Consider the following 13,368-nt stretch of genomic DNA (forward strand, 5'->3'; position numbering starts at 1 on the left):
CTAGTCAAAATGTAATTCTTACTAGTAAGAATGATAATTTAAGATACCCACAATAACATTCTTCCTATCTCAAATTGTCATATCCACAACATCATTATTACTAGTAGAAATGACTTCAACTTTAGATATTCATATATAATTGCAGTTGTAGCCTACATATCTGTAATGGCATTTTTACTAATCAGAATGTCTTTTGTCAAAATTACATTATGGATATATGGAATGGTTTTTCATTTGGGGTATCTGAAATTAAAATTATGACTAGCATCAATTGGATTGTAGCTATCTGAAATCGTTTTTTACTAGTAAGAATAACATTACAGATATCCAGAATGGTCATGCTAGATATCTAACATGTATTTGTGGATATCTAGAATTGAAGGCCCAATAGACATGAATGGCAAAGTGACGTCATTAGTACTAGTAAGAATGTCAATGTATATTTCTGAAATGTTATCTTTGACTATAGGAAGAATTGAATTACAGATATCTGCTATACATATTCAGTCTAGCTATTGAATGTTAAAACGGAGACAATTTTCCCTGGCACAATACTTGCAATAAGATTTGAAATTTAGACTGGATTTCTATTTTGAGAAAATATTCTTTTCTTTTGATCATTATTCTTAGTGATCAAAAACGAATAAATATTACATGAAAGACGATTTAAGACAAATATTAATATAACAAAGCGCAGTAAACCAAACAAACAATACGAACAAGTGGAGAGGATTAAAATCAACAGGCAGACACAAGTAAACATAAAGATTCCAAATGTATTGATTAGTTATTATTGAAATGATTGATATGCTAATCAATGTATTTTACTGTTTACTTTCTGGAAAATTGATCTATATATTTATTAATATGCATTATTGCCAAAATAAACAATTTAACACCAGTCATTAATTTTTCACAACCTGGCAACCTATAGTTTAATCTTAACAATGACTTTTAATTAATCAACAAAGTTTTAGGACATTATTTATACATCATTAATAAATCCATTAATTACAACTTCACTCACTCATCTTCGACCGCTTATCCGGGATCGGGTCACGGGGGCAGCAGCTCTAGCAGGGGACCCCAAACTTCCCTTTCCCGGGCCACATTAACCAGCTCTAACTGGGGGATCCTGAGGTGTTCCCAGGCCAGTGTGGAGATATAATCTCTCCACCTGGTCCTGGGTCTTCCCTGAGGCCTCCTCCCAGCTGGACTGGCCTGGAACACCTCCCTAGGGAGGCGCCCAGGGGGCATCCTTACTAGATGTGTACAGAGATTGGATGGCCCTAAGAAGTGACTCCCTCACCCCGTACTCCTCCCACAGTGTCTCCAGAGGGACCCGGTCATATGCCTTCTCCAAATCCATAAAGCACATGTAGACTGGATGGGCATACTCCCAGGCCCCCTCCAGGATCCTTGCGAGCTGGTCAGTTGTTCCACGTCCAGGACGGAATCCACATTGTTCCTCTTAAATCGGAGTTTCGACTATAGGACGAACCCTCTTTTCCAGCACCTTGGAGAAGACTTTACCAGGGAGGCTGAGAAGTGGGATACCCCTGTAATTGGCACACACCCTCTGGTCCCCCTTTTTAAACAGGGGAACCACCACCCTGGTCTGCCACTCTCTGGCACATTCCCAAACGCCCATGCAATGTTGAGAGATTAATTACAATTTATAACAAATTTATTCAGGATTATATCGGGAAAAAAATTGTACTGGACATTTATTGAAAAGATTTAAACAGGTTCTGTTTAGATTTATAAATTAATCTCTAAGTCTATACCACAGCTTTTATTTTAAATCCCTGAAAGACAGCATTAACAACCACATCCATCTGAAACAAGCCACATAAGTATCAGTGAGACACTCAAAAATACACACGCTCAAATATAATCTATTACTATTTAGTTGGTTCAGTTGGTCCTGAAGCATAATCTACTGACTCCAACTTTGACACACGATCTTCTCAGATTATCGCCAGTTTTGACTCAACAGAGTTACTTAGTCTGCCACCTTGTGTAACCGGGCTGCTGAGGCTTCCTCCAGGAGAATGCGTTTGTCTTTCATGCTGCGCTTCAGCTCCTGTCTGGTGTTCAAAACTGCAGTCTGAAGGGTTGCAATCTCAGCTGATAGCTCTATTACTGTAATATGTCAGAAAAAAGATGAAAAGGATTTACCAGTAGTACAATAACAGCTGTGTCAGAGGTTTCGTCTTGCACACTATACAAGTCACTAATAAAATAACAATGCTCTTACTATATGCCTAGTTAGTATTGACATGTCATGTGCAGATTTGGTTGTCTGTACACATAATAGTAGTTGCTCAAAAATAAACTGCATCGCAGCCATGTTATTATTATTATTTACAAATTATGTCACATTCTCCGGTTTAGGCGTTGATTTAAATGGCCTAATCTGAGGCCGCAGGGCAATGTGATTTTACATTTCTCTACTCAACCTTTTATATAAATATATTAACTGTTTGTATCCATTGATATCTCCATATGGTTAGTCTTGTTATTATACACATACATTCTATAAAAGATTGATATAGGACGAATATATATAAATATATATATACACACACACACACACACACACACACACACACACACACACACACACACACACACACACACACACACACACACACACACTCAATGTGGCCCTGAAAGCTCAACACATTGTGATTAAATAGACAAAATATAAGCAAATGAAGAAAGCATCTTTGGCAATCCAATAACACATACTGCATTTAGCATAACAAAATATGCAGCAAATTGGCCTTGTTGGCCTGTATACCAGGTATTTTGTTAGTTTATTTGAATTGATTTGCAGCATTTTTCTAAATGCTCTGTTAGTTTTGTTGAATTGACAAAGCAAATGTTTTCTTAAGTTGTGATGAGTTGAGCTCTCAGGGCCACCTTAAGAATCTCAGGAAATATAAATGAAAGTAGTAATGTGTACAACTGTTGAAACATGGTTGTTTTGGCACATTGTGGAAAGAAATTGCTAAGTAATCACATATTTGTATAGCAAATGTTTGATTGCTATAGCAATTGTGTAGGCTTTTGAAAATCTAACTTCATACCTTGCTTGAATGACGACTGTGCTTGTTTAAGAGACTGTGGCACCAGTATCCCAAACCATTTCAGTGGATCTTGCTGCGGATTCTGGTCACTTTTCATGGCTGGGGGTACCTCAGGAGCTTCCTCACTACTTGCCTCTTTCTCTGTGATTTCCTTTTGTTTTGGTTTGATTCTTCTCCTGACACCTACAAAATCACATCATTTAGTAAATAAACATGTATTTGTTTTTGAAAAACCTCTTTTTCTATTACTACATGGACTATGGCAGACACACCTTCTTCTTGAGGTCCAATATCCTCTATAGTCCTGGCCTCTTTTCCAGCCTCATTACTACACTTCTGTTTGACCCTTTCTGTGCAGAAATCGACCTCACCGTTGTCCGTTGTTCTGTAACACACAAATCCAAGTCATAAATAAAGACAGTCTTTCGACTACAGTTTAGCTGGGTGCAATAATTTACTTACCTAGCATTAACACAGACCAGTGGCTCCATCACACTTGCATACTGAAGTGCAGAGACGTGTTTGTTTCCCATGGAATATCGAGCCTTGGACATGGAAAACCATCCCTGTTGGGAAAACACAAGAGGATGGATGGGAGAAGAGGATACAGGTTACTAACAGTTTAAAAATGATGCATGATGCACTTACATTTGAGGACATACGAACATGTGAAAAATAACTGATGTTTGTAGTAATGCGGTTAACAAACCCTTATTTTTTACTATGTTGAACATAGTAAAGTATTGCTGATCACAATTTCCTAGAGAGCAAGTTGACTTCAAATAATTTGTTTGATCAACAGTATAAATTCCCAAATATATTAAGTTGACATCAACAGAGTAGTAGAAAAAAACACAGAAAACTCTTACATTTGAGAGGCTAAAACAAGATATTTTTGGCAAACACTGATTGCTTTCAGAATCAGAATCAGAAATACTTTATTATTCCCAGGGGGAAATTATTTTCGTTGCCAACAACAATATTATACAGACAACATACATATTTGGAACAACAGTACTTATACTGTACTATATATATATATATATATATATATATATATATATATAAGTACTGTCAGAGAGGAGGTGACAGACTCTCCAAGGGATGCGTTGTATAGTTTAATGACCACAGGCAGGACAGATTTCCTGTGGCGCTCTGTGGTGAATCTGGGTGCGAGGAGTCTTCTGCTAAAGGTGCTCCTCTGCTGGGCCATCGTGTCGTGGAGAGGGTGGGGGACATTGTCCAGGATAGACAGGACAATCGGGTCGATTTCAAACGAATTACACGAATTACATATGTTTTGCAAATTTTATTCATTCACAAACACACACATTTAGAGATAGAATGATGTCTTAAGAGTGGCAACTTTGATAAACGTAAATTACACGTGGTGTGGTTGTCTGTGTGCTACCTGCTCTATGAGAGAATTGAGAGTGGCTCGTTTCTCCTCCAGTAACTCCAGCTGGTCCATGAAACGCAGCAGCTTCTCGTCCAGTAACAGAGAAGATTCCTCCTGCTCTGAGACACCCATGTCGACAGTACTGGCTCAAATACTTAAGCACACAACATTTACCGCCGTGGTTTTTACTAGAGATCAGCAGTTTAACGTTGAAATATACTGCACTGACACACTCAGCTACAAAGGACGTTTAGACATCCACTACTTCCGTGTAGCATCATGTGACGCACCACGTGATTAACATCACATGTCTACAGGTCTATACATAATGCATGTTTATTGTCGCCATTATTTTTACGATAATGGATGTGTTTGCAACAATTAAAAAAAATTTAACCATTAAATATATTTGTTTATAAGAGGTTGATAATTCAAACAACAAAACAGATGTTCCCATACCGGGAGTCGAACCCGGGCCGCCTGGGTGAAAACCAGGAATCCTAACCGCTAGACCATATGGGACCGTTGCACATATCTGTGATTGTGACTGTATTCTTTCTGCCTCGAAGTGGGACTGAAGACACTGATGTTTGCAGTTACTTAAGTTACCAGTTCAAGTACAGTAGGGTAACGTTAAAGTAGTATGCAAAACACATGCATTAATACATGTATAAATAAATACAGGAAAAACTAAATACATACATAAATAAATAAAAAGCATCAATAAATGGGACTTCCTACCTCATTAAAATATGGACACAGATATACAGAAATAAATAAATACACTGAATACACTGGATACTTCGGCTACCACATGACCGATTGTTTCCCATGAATGTAGAGTAACTTCTTAGCCGTGGCTTCATAAAGCCTTCTGAGCGCGACTGCAGCATGACTCCCAGTAGCACGCCGTGATCGTATAGTGGTTAGTACTCTGCGTTGTGGCCGCAGCAACCCCGGTTCGAATCCGGGTCACGGCAGGGTTAATTCCCTGACACGGCTTGGGGGTTCTACTTTTTTTATTTTCATTATTATTCCCGATGCACCATAACGAAGATTGTCGGCCTTGGAAACGTCTAATGCCTATGAAAAATGTAAACAACAGCTGAGTTGAGTGAGTTGCCCGTGTATTTTGTTTCGCTGACTAACGTTAGTTGGGTTTATTCTAAGGTCTGGTTTGAACATGTTCAATATAACGTATTCGTGTCGTTCATTGAATTGATTTTGTCATATTAATAGTCAAAAATCTCACAGAAGTTGCTTTCCCCTAATTGTGCATCGTGCTCCGTAGTCAGTGACAGATATTTGTTTGAAATAATCAATTGTAAAAAGCATTTACTTTCAATTGCAATATCTTCAAAAGTGCCTCAACTTTATGCACGAAGAAAGGGGACGGTATTTTGGAGTAAGAGACACACTTCAATTGGTGGTTGCCAACGACAGCGTCCATGTTCCGAGATGAAAAGCCAATCAACGGGCCAGCGGATCGCATGTGCCGCTAGCTCTATGCACACGGCCGTATGATTGGTCTTTGTAATCACAAGTAACTGCCCCCCTGCTCTGTAGTTCCGCGTTTGAGTTCTCTGCACTGGTCGACATGCAGTTAAACTGCTGTGGACTGCTCTATCACAAAGATATCCATATTTTGGAATTTATCTGAACTGTCAATCTTTATTAATTACAGAGGTCTAATTCTGGTAAGGACTCATCACTGGTAAGGACAAAATACACATGCATTATAATTGCTTTTCTCTGCTCTTGACCTATAAACTTCTACCTCTAATAACAGTTTGTAAATGTATATTACATGACTAACATAACACATTTTAGATAAGTGCAGTAAGATGTAGTACAATACAGAGTGTTCATTCAACAATTAAACATACATTATCTTGGATTATCTTGAATTTTGAAGCCTACTGTGGATTGTGTGTGTTGACATCTTCTCTTGAAACAGATGATGGATGCCAAATCAGCAGCTGGAGTTCTTCATCCCTTCTGGCCACGGGACCTTTTGATTCCCACCTATGTGGCCAATGACAGATCAATGTCAGAGATTCTGGCGTTCCTGTTTTCTGTGTCAGGGGTGTTTCTGGGTGTGACCTGGCTGATCACCGGCCAGAAAGGGACCACTGGAAGGCTGGGGACATGGAGGCGCCTGGCTGTGTGCTGGTTTGCAGTTTGTGGGTTCATCCATGGCGTCATTGAGGGATGGTTCTCGCTGTATTATGATATTATTCCAGGAGACCAGAGCTTCCTGTCACAGCTGTGTGAGTACAAACAAGGAAAAACACATTTAGAAAAGTCAGAAATTGTGATGGTGCAGTCTTGAAGGATCAAAGTGTTTTATTTTTTTTCGTAGAAAATAGATTTAAATATCAGGATCAGAAATACTTTAATAATCCCAGGGGGAAATTGTTTTTGTTCCAAGTTGTACAAACAACATATTCAACAACAACAATATTATACAGATAACATATATTTGTAAAAACAGAAATACAAAACTGTATATATATATATATATATATATATATATATATATATATATATATATAAAACTTTGCATATATATAATATCAATTGTACAATAAAAAAAAAACTTTCATATCAAATCCTTTTGAGAGTACATTCTGGGCTGGGGCCCGAAACGTTGCACATGGTGATACAACATTAAAAAAAACACTCTGGCTCTGGTGTGTGGACTCATCATTTTATCCTTTGTACTTGCTTCTCTGTCCAGCACCCAGTATTTAACATTTTAAGATGTGCATGCTGTTTTTTTTTAACTTTCTTTTATATTTTTCTCTCACAGGGAAAGAGTACTCCAAAGGAGACAGTCGATATGTAATGTGAGTTCATCTTTTGCAAAGAACTTATGTTGAATGTTTGCACTAAAAATAAGGAATAAAACTGTAACTAAGTGTGCCGTGCATATTTCTAGTGCGGATAACTTCACCGTCTGTATGGAGACTGTAACTGCATGGTTATGGGGACCTTTCAGCTTTTGGACTGTGTTTGCCTTCTTAACTAACAAGCCCTACAGATTTGTTCTGCAACTCATCGTTTCATTAGGTAAGATGATGAAATGACTTCAAAATCCAGTATTCAGAATTGTATTAGTTGTTTGTCATAATTACATGATGGGTCTTATTACATATTTGATTCCAGGTCAGCTGTATGGAGCAGTGCTTTACTTCTACACAGAGCACAGAGACGGTTATGCTCACAGTGAGTTGGGACACCCAATCTACTTTTGGTTCTACTTTGTGTTCATGAACGCGCTCTGGATCATCATACCGCTGGCACTCATTGTGGATGCGTGGAGACAGCTGTCAGCAGCCCAGAGACACAGTGACAACCCAAAGTCAGACAAGACTAAGAGGAAGTGACAACAGGAAGAACTGCTGTTAAAAAAACACTAGATCCAAGGATGAGCCAAAAGAAATGCCTAAATGTTTGGAGTTGGACATGTCTCACCTATGGTTTATCCTGTCACACCTGTGAACTAAGTGCATCATTTGTGGGTGTGACTTGTTCTTTGTGCATCTGGCTTTGTTGGGCCTCTGGGAGAATAGCAAAAATAAAGAATCTATTTTTCTTTGTTTACATTTTACACATCTTCATGAATGGACTGAATCTACTGAACACCAGGTGAAACCCATATGCTAGTATTTGGTTGGAGTATTTAGAATGTTGAATCCACTTCAGGCATACTAAAATATTGAATTCCACTGCTTATGTGCCTTTTTTCATTAAAGTACTTCACCATACCGTGCTACTGTAACAGAGTTAGAACCAACCTCTATTACATACAAAATCTTTGTGCATGTCTTACATATTCTGTAGTTTTAAAGCCACCTGGTGGGTTAAAAGTGCATCTACATAGGGTTTCTCTTTGCGCACGATACGCCAAATTTACATACGTGGCAATGAAAAACACAAACAGGAGGTGGATGCACGTGAGACATTTTGCAATCAATATTTCTATGCCTAATGCTTTATGTTTCGGCAACTATCCGCTACATGCATTTTGACTGTAGGCACTACCATGCAATCCGACAGTTACAATCTTAAATGCAGATTAGAAAGAGTTACTTTATCAGCCGGTGCATTTCATGTTGAGCTTATCCCAGTTAGTGACCTAACATAGCCAATTCGCTGGCTTGCTCTCCGTCGTGATGTTTTGTAGTAATCGTTATTTCTCTATTTATTATACAGACTTGCATTCTTGCAGTTTCACTTGTGCTGTGGATTTCGTTAGGCTTTTATGTTGTTGCATGGGAACGTAAAAAAAACCGAAAATAGCTCTGTATTGTTTCGGTGCCCTTTAGAAAAACATACATACTTATATAGATATGTCTCTAACTCGTTTGGTTTAATTATAATTTGTAGAGAAAACATAATAGCACTGGATGTGAAAATATATATGTTATATTGCAAGAAAATGTCTTCCAAGCTGGAGTACCTGTTTATTTCAGCTCCAGAAGAAACGACCGTCACATATGGGCGTTCACCGTTTCACACTACGTCACAGTATTTCACTTGTATGCGACCTTTCATGCCGCCAATGGCACCAACAGTTTTGACTTTAGATTAGTACATTATCGTAAAATGAAAATCTATCTTTTCTATATTTATCTTTTCTGTAACTTCGATATCAAATATGTTCCATTAAAAACGGCTTTAATTAAATAATGATAATAATGAAGCAGATGCATAGCGACGTTTCACCTCTCATCCAAGAGGTTTCATCAGTCCATGTACGCGACTGACCAGGCTGGGACTGCGAAGTTAACAATTGATGCAACGTTGTTGTCAGAAATATACAGTATATAAACACTAATTACATTGTATTCAGGTGGCAGAAACCGTAAAGCACGTACGACTGTGAACACGCTGCATTTGGTACTTTAAAATACGGTAAGAAATAGATGCGCTTCTAGGGCTTCCGTCCTTGTCACATGTATCCATTGCTGCAAATGAACATTCTTATAGTTTGATGTAACCCCCGACATTAGCGCCGAAATAGCTCAGTTGGGAGAGCGTTAGACTGAAGATCTAAAGGTCCCTGGTTCGATCCCGGGTTTCGGCATTTTGTTTGTTTCCCGTTTGTCAGTGGAAGCAGACCCCGACGGCGGCTAGTCTGTATATCAACTAATCACATCATGAGCTATTTTTTGAAAACTAATCCCGTGCCTTATTCAATCTTTTGCCAGACAATCAAATGTCAGCGTCTATCATGTAACGACCGGTTACGCTTCGTCGTCAAACTTTCGGGCTGAACGCCAATGAAATGGCGAGGACCATCCTTTAGCTGCCGCAGGAGGCGAGGTTCTTCTCCGTGGTATTTACAACTTGTCGGCGAGGGAACATTTATGTTTAAGCCTCTTTCAGATTCACCAACAACTCGAAATAGTGATCCCCAGTTTAACACCAGTTTCCATCCCGTTTGTCAGTGGATAGACCACCGACTGTGTGGGCTTGACAATGCCAGACACCTTGTGGTCAAATACAACAATTGCAACATCATTTATATTTTTTGGATCTCATTCAGGTATTGCTCACACATAATACCACTATGATCTAATTCTCCCCTCCCTCTTAAATAACTACAATAATTGATCCAAACGGTACGTTTTAAAAAGTGTTTTTTTTTTTTTTTTAACTTTGTAGTTACATTCAGGCATCTCACACAGATGAGAAAAACATGCATTCACAGATTAACAACTTTACTTTTGAGCCTAGGCAGTGGCTGTAGATGCACCTCCATTTGATGGTGATTCATGAGACGAAACATACCATTCCATAGTCAACATTTGATAATAAATTGATAATCAGCTGAACATTTTGCTGAGTCTAAGTCCCATTTCTGCATTTCTCTCTTTCTCTCTACATGCGATGTCTTTAAGTGCCTTCAAAGCAGCAGGTGATTCTGGCTGTAGCTCCAGCAGTTTCCGAAATGCCTGCCTGGCCTCCTCCAGCTCATTCAACATCTGGCACGCTTGGCCCATCCGGTACCAAGCTTTAGCCCCATCCGGTTCCAGCTGAGTAGCTTTAGCCGCACTGGCCTTAGCCCTCTCTGGTTGGTTCAGTTTGAGCTGGCACAAGGACAGGTTTGAGTGGAGCTCTGCTTTGATGGTTTTGAATTCTTTAGCTGAGGGAAGTTGCTGAGTTTTATCACCAGTGTTTGTGTCTCTCTTCTCCTCGGCTTCTTGCTCTTGTACTTTCTTCCCCACATCTCTAACATGGATATAGAGAGTGATGAGAAGTTTGAGGGCCCGGCTGTAGCTGTCTGCTGCTCCCCACACATCCCCGCTCCTGAATCTCACTCCACCCCTCTCTTTGTGTGACTTCAGCCACTGCCACTTCTCCCCAGGAGGCATCTCCCAGGATTCCTTGCCTGGTGTGAAAGCTTTGAGCTCAACTGTGGCACACAGTGGCAGGATTTCCTCTGCAGGATGGGGAACAGAGACATCTGGTCCCACTGGAGAAATGTGTATCTGAGAAGCAAAACATGATTTATTAGCTGTATACTTTCAAATACTTGAAAATATGATATTCAGCTATTTATGGCGGTTATGTCAGGGAGCAATGACTAATTGTGATCCAATCGAGATTTGAAACATCACATTTTTTTTTCTCACCCCAATTTACTACACTTCATGTCAACAGTAGTGCCAAAGTGTTCAAAGTACTTTTTGCGTTACACCACCATTGAGGGTGTTCTTATAGCATCATCTGGTATGACCATGTCATACTTCAAGTTCACCCAACTTAGATCCTGTACCCGAAGTGCCAGTGCCTCTAAACTGTGAATCTAAACTATTTCACAGTTGTAAAGATAAATAATTTAAATGTCCGGTTTTATTTCCTGTTGTAGTTTACGTGAATGACATCAGCTGACATGAAGTAACCAAGGACAAGGACAGTCTGGTGCCTAGCAATGGAATTCCACTGAAAACGTCTATATATCAGGATATTACGGATATCAAATGTTTTTCAAAAACAACTTTTTTAATTTCTTACAATTTGCATAGAATTTGTGTAACCAAGAGCTGACATACAATGACACTGAATTAGTATTCCAGTCCTCTCTTTACTCTTACCTCACATTTCTCTCCCACTCTCATCCCCTTCACACATGCTTCTGTGATGTCGCACTGACCCTCCCCGAGCCTCAGCGTTGTCCAGTCACCCAGTGGGACCTGCAGCACAGAGTCCTGACACCGCGGGAAGGCTGTGGCCTCTGTAACCTCAGCCATTGACTGATCGGGTTGGACAGACAGCTCATTTCCCTTTTCTGAAGTCTCTGTTTCATCCACGTTTGCTTTGAGTTGCACTCGGACTTGACACAGTGAACCCAAACTTGGACAGTAACTGGATGGACATGCTACAAGAGACAAAGACATTATGTGATACAAGACACATTACTCTTCAAATATAGAAAACTTATCATGTGTATTAAGGCAGAAGGTAACAGAAAAGTATCATACATGCATCATCTCCAGAATTAGACACAGTCTGTTGACTCCCTTTGTGCGTTTGCTGGACTTTCCAGAGGCCTTTGGGACACACTGACACCCAGGAGGTGACATCAACGGCATCATGATCATTGCTGTCATGCACCGTTTCTAAAAGGCGACCGAGATCCATCCCTGCGTTCATAACAATATAAAGACCTAAATAAAAGATGATCATATCTTCTGTTCAGACACACTTAGAAGGAAAATGAGATATGCTTTGAAAAAGAAACTGGAATAATTTGATTAACATTGGTATCCTTTTCTTGCTTGTCTTTTGTTTATATTATATATATATAATATAATATATATATATATATATATATATATATGTATTATATATTCATATATACATTTAAGATGTTAAACAGTAATTTATTCAATAAAGTAATTTACAAAACACCAACTCAAAGACGATCCCATATGTCTGTTAGCACTCAAAGTTTAGCTACAACCACGTAGGTAGTTATTACATTACCAAGCCAACGCTAATAAGTATCTCAGAAATTCATCGACAACAGATAATGCTAAATTCAATTCAAAGGGCTTTATTGGCACGGGAGTTTCAAAAGCCTTGTTGCCAAACCATCAAAATATTATTCATCTAAATATTCGTACAGTAAACATTGGGTTGTGGGCTCTCTAGTTTCGGCGTGATAAAGGGTATATGCCCAACACTGCTTAACACCTGATACAGCTTTACAGCTGTAGCATAAGATAAGAGGTAAGATAACGTTAGATAGAGTAATGACGGCAGTCAAAGCAACCATATTTCACGTACTTCAAAGTAGTTAAGTACTATACGTAAGTACATGCCGATATCTTACCTAGCACACAAATTTGACATGAAGTAACAGCCGTCCTCAGTAAGAAACGACTAAACTGCAGATATAAACAAACGCGAGGCACTTCTTCTTCGTCTCCCTTCTTCTTCTTCGTGTGTGTGTTTGTGTGTGTGCGCGCGCAATGACGCCGCGCAGCCAGTTCGCAGCAGTACCGCCACCCACTGTACCGGAGTTTTCAACTTCGTGTATTTATTTATTTTTTAATTTTGTAATATTTTACAGTAAGTAAAATTAAATAAAACAGCAATGGCTTTACTTGTGTCATCTCATTTCTTTCACAAGTGTACCTTTATACGGAAGCCATAAAGGGTCATATATTACATACATTTTATTTCCTCCGTTTTCCCGGGACAACGAGATCACTTCCCTCTGTTTTCCCGTGATAACGAGATCACTTCCCTCCGTTTTCCCGGGATAATTAATGTGATAGATAATGAATGAAACGTGACAGACCTGCGAGTTCCATCGCACCTGACAGCTCATTTCACATGAAGACTTCTCATCTATCT

The 13,368-nt window shown here is 39.2% G+C and overlaps 3 protein-coding genes across 5 annotated transcripts; 1 reads left to right on the forward strand and 2 right to left on the reverse strand.

The window, feature by feature from the left end:
- Positions 1-1,307: 1,307 nt before the first annotated feature.
- On the reverse strand, positions 1,308-4,751 carry vma22 (vacuolar ATPase assembly factor VMA22). Its single transcript, XM_083920854.1, has 5 exons — positions 4,507-4,751; positions 3,558-3,661; positions 3,368-3,480; positions 3,096-3,278; positions 1,308-2,145 (listed from the first exon to the last, which is right to left on the reverse strand). Exons 1-5 carry the CDS (start codon positions 4,624-4,626, stop codon positions 2,006-2,008), a joined length of 660 nt encoding a protein of 219 aa, XP_083776980.1. The 5' UTR covers positions 4,627-4,751; the 3' UTR covers positions 1,308-2,005.
- A 1,341-nt stretch (positions 4,752-6,092) lies between these two features.
- On the forward strand, positions 6,093-8,056 carry ebp (EBP cholestenol delta-isomerase). Of its 2 annotated transcripts, XM_083919950.1 has the most exons (5): positions 6,093-6,208; positions 6,452-6,764; positions 7,307-7,343; positions 7,436-7,566; positions 7,663-8,056. In XM_083919950.1, the coding sequence occupies exons 2-5, from the start codon at positions 6,452-6,454 to the stop codon at positions 7,881-7,883; spliced, it is 702 nt and encodes a 233-aa protein (XP_083776076.1). In that variant the 5' UTR covers positions 6,093-6,208; the 3' UTR covers positions 7,884-8,056. The 2 variants fall into 2 exon arrangements, with proteins under 2 accessions (XP_083776076.1, XP_083776077.1); XM_083919951.1 differs by lacking the exon at positions 6,093-6,208 and having other exon boundaries at positions 6,392-6,764.
- A 2,056-nt stretch (positions 8,057-10,112) lies between these two features.
- fkbpl (FKBP prolyl isomerase like) lies at positions 10,113-12,942 on the reverse strand. 2 transcript variants are annotated; one of them, XM_083920635.1, is made up of 4 exons: positions 12,842-12,942; positions 11,988-12,149; positions 11,601-11,884; positions 10,113-10,994 (listed from the first exon to the last, which is right to left on the reverse strand). In XM_083920635.1, exons 2-4 carry the CDS (start codon positions 12,145-12,147, stop codon positions 10,329-10,331), a joined length of 1,110 nt encoding a protein of 369 aa, XP_083776761.1. In that variant the 5' UTR covers positions 12,148-12,149; positions 12,842-12,942; the 3' UTR covers positions 10,113-10,328. The 2 variants fall into 2 exon arrangements, with proteins under 2 accessions (XP_083776761.1, XP_083776760.1); XM_083920634.1 differs by lacking the exon at positions 12,842-12,942 and having other exon boundaries at positions 11,988-12,201.
- Positions 12,943-13,368: the final 426 nt, after the last annotated feature.

The sequence above is a fragment of the Echiichthys vipera genome, assembly GCF_963691815.1.
Source record: "Echiichthys vipera genome assembly, chromosome: 9".
NCBI lineage: Eukaryota > Metazoa > Chordata > Actinopteri > Perciformes > Trachinidae > Echiichthys > Echiichthys vipera.